Raw genomic sequence first — 9,583 nt, forward strand, 5'->3', positions numbered from 1 at the left:
ATGCAGTATGAATGAACTTTGGGATATAATGAACTGAACTGAAGGGGGTTGAACATACTTATTCATACATATGTAAACTCATGCCAAAGGGGACTGCCCCCTAACTGGCATTTTGTCAATGCATCTATCAATCAGTTTTTGTATTTTTCTTCTCATATTTCCCTCTTATCTCTAACAATTGTAACTTCTTCTTAGAAAAATGCAATATTGTATTTACTTTTTAGCTAGAAGATCTTTAGAGATATAAGATAGTTATTTTTAAATGATCCATTGGGGAGATTAGTCTCCCAAAGGATCACAGAGGAGATTGTGCCGAGGAGATCTTATCCCCTCCCTCTCCTGGGTTCCTGAACTGTCCATCAGGATTCTTTGCAAGCTGGGGTTGTGCCAGAGTTTGAGTCTGTGAACATCCAAACATCAATAAAAAGAAAGTAGGTGGGGCATACTGGGTTTTTCTTGGATGGACACAGGGCTGGAGAGACAGGTGAAGGAGAGAAAGATTAAAGGAGAATAGGAGAAACGTGGTCAGAGGACTTAGAATAAGAAAGAGATTTTAAATTTTGTTGATCTACCTTTCCTATTAATCAACTTTATAAAATAAGTAACTGGGTAAATATTTATTATAACTACTAAATAAATATATTGTTACAAGTGAAATTTAATATAAGTTTTTTATAACTGGCCTGAGAAAGATTTTTACAATTGCCTGGTGGCCATATTTTTCAATGGACAAATTGAGAACCTATTCACACCTGATACAGTCAATATACCAATAATTAGTAAAGGGTAAGTACCCTTTACAATAGTGTTAAGTAGGGATGTTTAAGTTTTTGGTTGATTAATTTAAAAGTTGCTAATTGATAGACAAAGAAAGTTTGATTCACTCTTCACACATGGTTCAGTTTGGGTGATACTTATAGTACTGGCATGGGACCCCAGGTTTCCCTTGGACATCCCAAACTCCAGAAGTGTTTCAGGTTAAAAAGAAAGCAGGAAAATTCCTTTCCTTCCTTGCATTCTTGTAGTGCTGAGGAAAAGATGACCCTGGGCATCAGAGACCCACAATAAGGAAAGACTCCTAAGAGAAATATTCCTCTTGGATTTTCCTCTAGATTTTGAGATGGACACAGATATACACCTCTTGGTTATTCTCTTATACCATCAGGCTATATCTAGGACATCTACTTGTCCCCTAAACTATTCCTGGTCACCAACTGTGTCTTCTGGACAGAAAACATCACTCTAGCCCTGGTCAGATGACAACCTCCACTTCTGCCTAACCTCATTCTATCCCCTCATCCTATGTCATGTAGCCCCTGTTGTCTAAAAGTTATAAGAAGCCCAGAATCCATCTCCTCTACTCCTGCATCTGTCTCCTGATCCTCCAACATTACTTCTAAATTAATAAATTTCTCTTTTTATTTTCAGGCTAGTTATTGGAGTTTGTCATTCTTGACAAGGGTTCTTGTTCAGATCCAGGGTTTAACTAAAGCTCTCCCATGGCATTTTGGTGCCTGGAGACCCAGGGTCCCATGCCACTGACACTCTTACTAAAACTTATCAGGTACATTATCATCTTGTATGGGCTTGAACAGTGGAATCCCCCCAGTATAAAATACAAACCTGGAGCCAGAGAAAGGAATGTAAAATGAAGCAGCTTTATTTCCTTTTGCACAAAAAGGACAAACCTCAGCCTAGGAATCTAAAGGAATGCCAGAGTGCAGACCTGAAGCCCCATCAATTTATAGAAGGCATGTCAACTTGAGTTCTGGAACCCCCAAGTTTGCCCTGGTCCCTTGGGAAATTGCCTTAAGGGAAGTCCCAAAATGACTGTCTTGGGTTGAACAAGGGATCACCAAGCATAAATTAAGTATCTTGAGTAGGAATAGTAGAAATGTTCAAATCCTCAATCATCCCTTTACTCTTAGAAGTTTCCCCTGTTGTATCAGAGATCCTTTCCCAAGGCCAACACCTGGCAGAAACCATACTTTTTGTACCCATTATAAGTTAGGCCACTCCCTGATACCCTAACCTCTAGCTACAGCTTCTTTCCCAAGCCTGCCTGTGAACAGTCAGTATATGTTTGCTGTGCTTAATTCTCCCAAAGATCCCTATGTTCTCTTTTTCTTTAGAGAATCATCTAACATTGTAATCCTCTCAGAGACACTATCTCCAGAGCCCCCAGGGTTTGACCCTGTGTGGTATTTAGTGCTTGGCTCTGTGTGGCAGCCAATTATTAAGGACTTGCCTCTTTCCTGGTTAAAGTCTTGGTTTTGCTGATTGCTTTAGTGGTTCTCTCTTTTTCCATGTTGACAGGCACAATTACAAACTGTTTCTTTTCTTATCTCCCTTCACATCCTCAGATTCCAATCACTCAGAATTCTGTCTTCAAAAATTGACAATTTGAAGAACAAGCAGGAGGTCATAGCTGTTTAAAATGTACATAAACCAGGAACAAATGTTGACACCCAGCTTGACACTGAGGAAAAGATCCCTCCTTGTTACATCTCTAGGGGCCTACTATCCTAAATCACCCAAAGTTTTTGATATTCCAAGCACCTTTGGAATTTAAATTGGGAAAACAAATGGGGTTTGTAAAAGTTTTCTTTTAGAGGAGGGGGAGGAAGGGAGAAAACTTTCAGCTTAATGGGAATTTAAGGGGAATTCCTAACCTCTAATTGCTAGTTGGGTCCTTAAAATAACTGGGTTACATACTTAAAAGGAAGATCTAGAGGGAAAGTATTCATATACCTCTTCTGAGAAAGCCACAGATTACTTTTATCTCACTCAGGCTGAAGAGGCCAAAAGGCTTTTGTGTTACAGATGGAGGTTGGGTAATCTCTATTCTGAGAGGAGATACTAACCCTTGCTGGGGTCCTGGAAATATTGGACCGCCAGCTAAATGTTACCCTGAGAATTACACATTTAATTTTATCTCACACAATCTGATTCTTTTAATTATTTGTAGGATTACATAGAAAACCCCTCAATTATTTTCTCTGTTCCTACTCCTATATTAACCCCATGTAATTTAAACTCCAAAAACTTCAAGATCCTCTGAATCCTAGAGGCTTCTTGCTAATAGGTAGATGAGATAGAGAAAACATTTATTAAGTGCTTCCTATGTGCCCAACACTGTCCCAAGATACTGAGGGTACAAATTAAGACAAATAGACTAGTTCTAGCCCCTAAAAATCTTGTATTCTAATGGAAGAAGGCAACACAATATCATGAGGATAAAGCTAAGAGTAAAGATAAATCTGGAGACTGAATGATGAATTCTTGAGTGAAGTGAACCTGGACATAGCAGCTCAAGAAATGATGATTTGAGCCAGGGGCTTAAGAGGCAGAAGAGAGGACAATATTGGTGGAGGCCTCTCTAGAAGGTCCTTAAATAGTTTTCTAGGAACCTGTTTTCCCCCATAGCACAGCCTCCAGTAAGAAATTATCTCCCCATTATTTTTCAGCCTTCCAGCCTCCTGGCAATAAACATAATGCTACCATCTTAATGAATTTTCAGCTCTAGTCTTGGATTTAACTCTCTGGATATTTCTTTTTAGAGAACAAGAGTAAAACTTAGATTAAGGGCCAATAAACTTAAGCTCTAGTTGTACTTAGTAGCTGAGTAGAAAGATACCAACTCAAATAAATCTTTGGACACTCTGAAGTGGGGTACTTCATAAAGTGAGTCCAGACACCCAGAAGTTCAAATTGATGGAACCAATATTTATTTATTTATCTACTGATTAATAAATGTAGCTACTGGCCAGAACAGACTTTCTTAGTGAAAGCTACCCCAAACTAGTTTTTATAGGGTTACATATGAGTAAGAGGTAAAAAGGTAAAATGAACTCATACAATGTTGAGAAAGATATATGGCTTTAAAGTTTACTATGAGTGAAATGTAACCTTAATGACCAGAGCAGAATGACCAGGGCAAGCAAGCCTTATCATGCAGAAGCCAGATATGCCATTAGCCAGGGAGGACAGGACATTCCATTGTATATCTTACTCCCCTTGTTCACCATTGGCTGGTTACTTGGAAATTACCATCTATACATGAAGCTAGCAAATCAGAACACAGGCCAGCAATACCTAATTAGACTAAATATTCATTTGGTCCTATCCAATCAGAGTAGGGCACATTTTCAATCTTACTTATCTGCATAATGTTTTTTTTTCCAACCAATCAGAGGAGGGGAAAGTTATATACTGCTCTTGAGTTTCAGTTTTTACTCATCACTTCTCTGTCACTTCTGATCTCATCAGCCATTTCCCTGAGAGGAATCCATGCTATCTCTGTTCCTCACAATAGCTTTAACTTTTATCAAATCAAATGGGCTTTAAGCTCCCATATATGGAATGTAGGGATGTGATAATTGGAATACTATTTTCCTTGCAATGATGCAGGGGAAGTGTTACATAAGATTATGTGTTGTGTGAGATATCTTGATCATAGAAAATAGCCTCCTGGAGCTTGTGTTCCTTTATCTTTAAAAAGGAGGAATGGTACCTCCCTTCTAATTACTGCAGGGCAACATAGCCAGAGAAATTGATGTCAGTAAATGATTGTACAAAAAATAAAATTAGTGGGGCAACTGGATGGCTCAGTGGATTGAGAGTCAGACCTAGAGACAGGAGGTCCTGGGTTCAAATCTGGCCTCTGATACTTGTTAGCTGTGTGACCCTGGGCAAGTCACTTAATCCCCATTGCCTAGCCCTTACCACTCTTCTGCCTTGGAACCAATACACAGTATTGATTCTAAGGGGAGAAAGTAAGGGTTTTAAGTAACATAAATAAAATAAAATAATAAAGTTAGGTTTCTGTCTGGACCTGGAACTCGAGAACCTTGCAGATGGAAAATGGACTGTTGGCATAGCTCACATTAAATGTTATTTATTCTCTGGCAATGAAATTTTTTCCTGCTATGTTTTGTCTAAAGTCCTTCCAAATAGGGAAATAGAAAGCTTCCCTAGCAATCTATTTCCCAGTTTAGGGAGAGGAAGGGGAAGTGGGAGGAATCTTGAACAAAGAAAAGTAGAATAGTTATCATGAGATCAGAGATTTAAAACTTGAAAATATCTTAGAAGTGATTGAGTCAAAATCTCATTTATTTTAGATGAGGAACCTGAAACCATAGAGGTTCCAGGTCTTCCCCAGGGTCATAGAACTAAGACTATGTGGCAGCTAAGTGCTGCAGTGGATGGAACACTGGGCCATAAATTCAAATCTAGCCTCAGACACCTAGTAACAATCTGATTTTAAGTCACTTAACCTGTTTACCTCTGTTTACCCAATTATAAAATGAAGATGATAATAGCACATACCATCCATTTGTAAACACAGAAAAGGGGCATTTTTTTTTTTTACAATTCATTACGTTGTACATTTCTGAGGTGGGATTTGAATCTAGGTCTTCCTGAATTCAGCGCCATATCATCCACTCCATAAAGCGTTTTCCCAAATGACATTCTGAGCACTCCATGTTATTGGCACCTATGAAATTATTTATTTATTTATTCATGGATCTTTAAACATTTATTTAGCACCTAGTAATGACAAGAAACTATGCTAGACCTTGAAGAAGTCAAAAGATTGAATAAAACATATAGCCCCTGACCAAAGTGTTTATGAATCTATACTTTGTTAAAAGGAAATGAGTAGGAACAGGAGCTGCTGAAAAGGCAGAAACAGGAAGGTTCTGGAATTCTAGAGAAGTGGCAGGATTGGCTTCTTCAGACAGTTATGCAGGAGGTTGAGTTTGTCATATCTCCTAGGGTGGACCTGGTGAATTAGCTATTCTCTCTCCTATGGCTTTCCTTGTGATCCATCTTATCAATTACCTGTTTTTGTGTATCCTGTTGACTGACTGTGAGATATTCCTACAGAGCTGCTGGAGACACCTAAAGCCATCTGTCAGTGAGACCTTCCCTTTCAGCCATGTTCCTGCTTACCTTCCAACCTTGTTACCTCTATCACCATCTAAGGGGGGGATTTGGGTTAGTGAAATATATTTTATTGTAGGAACTGGGACTCAGGTAGAGAGGTAACTGTTAGTGCAGATACAATTTCTCCGAAGCTACCAACTAGATTTGGTGGGAGGTTTATTTATATTCTTTAGATAGATCATCCCAATTCCCTTCCCTTCCTTCCCTTATCTTAATCAACCCTGTTTGATAGCATATGGTATCCTATAAGCTTTATCTTATTGGCCTTCCCAAATCTTGTGTCCTTCTGATACTGGTCCTAAACAATCATTCCTGAACCTACTAAAACCTACTAAAATCCTATTACCATCAGGTACCTTTCTAGGTACATTATTTTAGTTACTTATTTCAACTTGGATCCCTATATAAAATCATCATGATATTCAGAATAAAAGCATCATCTTAACATTAAAAACTACTTTTAATATTAACATAATAATGGTCTTTTCAATTACATATGAATCCTAGTGGAACAATGAAAAGTAATATGCATTATATTTATGTAGAGAATTGTTATTTCTTATTTTCAATGAATATGAAATAACCATATTCATTCTTTGCCTGGAGAGTGATTTCATAGGTCTTAGCCATATATCTCTGAGACACAGTCTGGTGTCCTGGATCAAGAAATATCAGAAAGACTTGGATTTAAGTTCTGCTTCTACATCATCTGAGATGTACAAGTGTGAACAAATCACTTAACCTCTTCATGCCCCATACTCCAACATGAGGCAGCTCTCCAAGACTATAAAATATGAAAGAGTTGACAATATGCAGTGGGGAAGGGAGTTCCCCATTCCAATGAAATCTGATTTCATTGTCTGATTCACATGCAAACGAATGAATCTATAAATGAATAGAGATAGGTAGGTAGCTAGAGATAGGTAGGAAGATAGATTTTTTACCTTTATACACATATGGAAGTAAGCAGGTAAATTGATAAAGACAAATACCTTAGTTTTATGTAAATATATAAATTTATTAAATATAAATTTTTCAACACTTTTGTTTTTTCATATGCCTTAAAAAGTTTAAATCCCCTGTAAGATTAACTTTTTTCAGGGGCAATTGGGTGGCTCAGTGAATTTAGAGCAAGGCTTAGGGTTCAAATCTGGGCTCAGACACTTCCTAGCTGTGTGACCCTAGGCAAGTCACTTAACCTCCATTGCCTAGCCCTTACCAGTCTTCTTCCTTAGAACCAATACCCAATGTGATTTGGGGTTTAGGCTTTGAAAAATTGTTCCATAGCAAAAACAAATAATATGGAAATAGGTATCAAGTGATAACATTTGTATAATCCAGTGGAATTGCTTGTCGGCTCTGGGAGGGGGGAGGGAAAGAAAATGAATCATGTATGTTAAAAGATCACTCTACTGCAAATATGAATAACATGGAAATAGGTTTTGAACAATGATACAGGTATAAACCAGTGGAACTGATTGTCAGTTTCAGGGGTGGAGAAGAAAGAGTGTGGGGGGAATCATGAATCACATAACCATGGAAAAATATTCTAAATAAAAAAATTTTTTAAAGAAAAAAGAAAAGGAATCATGTAAACTTGGGGAAATTTTTAAAAAGAAAATTTTTAAGGAAAAGAAAAGAAAAAAGCATCATCAATGAGTGTAAAAGAGAAAAAAAAAAGAACCAATATCACCCAGTATTGGTTCTAAGACAGAAGGTAAGGGTTGGAAAAAAAAGATTAACATTTGTCATGGCTTTCTGTTCTGTGGAGATCACTGAGAAGACCTTTTCTTACCTAGGATTCTTTTCACAGACTCCTTCACATCCTTATTTCTCAGACTGTAGATCAGGGGGTTGACCATGGGGATAACAAGGGTGTAAAAGACAGCCACCACCTTGCTTTTCTCTGGGGAGGACAGGGCGCCCGGCTGGGCGTACATGAAGAACACCGTCCCGTAGAACAAACTCACCACAGCGATGTGAGAGCCACAGGTGGAGAAGGTTCGACGGCGGCCCCGTGTGGAGGGGATCTTCAGGACGGCGGTGAGAATGTACGAGTAGGACACTAAGATCACCAGGCTGGTGCTTATAATGATGACGGCGGAAAGGATAAACAGCACGATCTCGTTGAGGAACGTGTCGACACAGGAAATCTTGATCAGGGCCGAAATGTCACAGAAGAAGTGATCGATTCTGTTTTCCCCGCAAAACTGTAAGCTGAAGGTGAAGCCGGTCTGAACCATAGAATTGATGCACCCGCCAAAGTAGGAGCCGGCCACCAGCCGAATGCACAGCGACTGGGACATGCGTACGGGATAGAGGAGGGGGGAGCAGATGGCAGTGAAGCGGTCGTAAGCCATCACGGCCAGGAGAAACCCTTCGGTTGTGACAAAGAAGGCAAAGAAGAAAAACTGAGCGGCACAGCTGTTGTAAGAAATTGTCTTGCTTGAAGATAAGAAGTTGGTCAAAGTTTGGGGAGCAATGACGGTTGAGTAGCAAAGGTCTAAGTAGGACAAGTTTCTGAGGAAGAAATACATGGGGGTGTGCAGTCGAGGGTCCATCTTAATGAGGACTGTCATACCAATGTTCGCAACCAATATGACCACATAGATCAGCAAGAAGACCAGGAAGAGGATGATCTGGAGCTCTGGGGAAACTCTGAATCCTAGGAGGATAAACTCAGTCACATCAGAGAAATTCCTCTCCATTTCTGGATCCTGTCTGGAATATGAAAAATTGGGATTAGGGAGGAAGACATTTACTCATTGTTACATAATTAAGCAACCCGAGTAGAAGAGAATAGAGAATCTGACAAGGTGGTTCTATCTCCATGAGCAAAGAAAGGAAAATCTGAATTCATATTATCTTAGTGACCTTGAAAGGCTCTCTCTCTCTCTGAAGCTGGTGAAAGGAGTGGGTCATTTAAAATATGATATAAAGGGGGAAGCTGGGTGTCTCAGGGGATAGAGAGCCAGGCCTAGGGATGGGGATGTCCTGGGTTCAAATGTGACCTCAGACACTTCCTAGCTGTGTGACATTGGGCAAGTCACTTAACCCCCATTGCCTAAGCCCTTACCACTCTTTTACCTTAGAACCAAAGAATAGTAGTGATTCTAAGACAGAAGGAAAGGGTTTTAAAATGCAAATATGCCCATGAACTCAAGCACTGGCTTCAGGTCTATTTGCAGGGGAATACAGAAGTGTGTAGCTCCTGGAGGGAAATGGGTATATGAGGGGAAAAAATGTTGGTTTGGGAGATGAACAGGGTATCATTGCAAGGCTAGGCTAAAGCTCGTATTTCTTACCAGTTGGAATCACCTACCCTGATTGGAGGCTGTCTCCCCTTGGAACAAGTAGCAGCCATCCCTCCTATAGCAAAAACAACGGGTAAGTTGAATGTCTTCCCATTTTGGGTGCATGACTTTAGCTGGCCTCTGGGGTTTTCTGCAGTGGTGGATGAGGAGTCAGCAGAAGCCCTTTTCCATTCCCCCTACATAAGGCCCCCTAAATGGTGTGATGGGTGAAGTGCTAGATTACAAATAAGGAGGACCTGAGTTCAAATCCTTTCTCAGACACTTAGACATTGTTTGACCCTAGGCAGGTGACTTAATGTCTCTCAGGCAAAGTTTCCAGG

The 9,583-nt window shown here is 39.6% G+C and overlaps 1 protein-coding gene across 1 annotated transcript; it reads right to left on the reverse strand.

The window, feature by feature from the left end:
- Nucleotides 1–2,236: 2,236 nt before the first annotated feature.
- LOC100617074 (olfactory receptor 12-like) lies at nucleotides 2,237–8,657 on the reverse strand. The gene is made up of 2 exons (XM_003340370.2): nucleotides 7,745–8,657; nucleotides 2,237–2,340 (listed from the first exon to the last, which is right to left on the reverse strand). Exons 1-2 carry the CDS (start codon nucleotides 8,655–8,657, stop codon nucleotides 2,237–2,239), a joined length of 1,017 nt encoding a protein of 338 aa, XP_003340418.2.
- Between the last annotated feature and the right edge of the window lie 926 nt (nucleotides 8,658–9,583).

This window comes from Monodelphis domestica, chromosome 2, assembly GCF_027887165.1.
Source record: "Monodelphis domestica isolate mMonDom1 chromosome 2, mMonDom1.pri, whole genome shotgun sequence".
NCBI lineage: Eukaryota > Metazoa > Chordata > Mammalia > Didelphimorphia > Didelphidae > Monodelphis > Monodelphis domestica.

Excerpts from the sequence above, each read along its gene's own strand:
- LOC100617074 (XM_003340370.2), bottom strand. The coding sequence starts at position 8,657 with ATGGAGAGGAATTTCTCTGATGTGACTGAGTTTATCCTCCTAGGATTC. Across the intron at positions 2,341-7,744 it reads GTCTGTGAAAAGAATCCTAG|AAAAGAAACAGTTTGTAATT; the intron begins GTAAGAAAAGGT and ends AAGGGAGATAAG.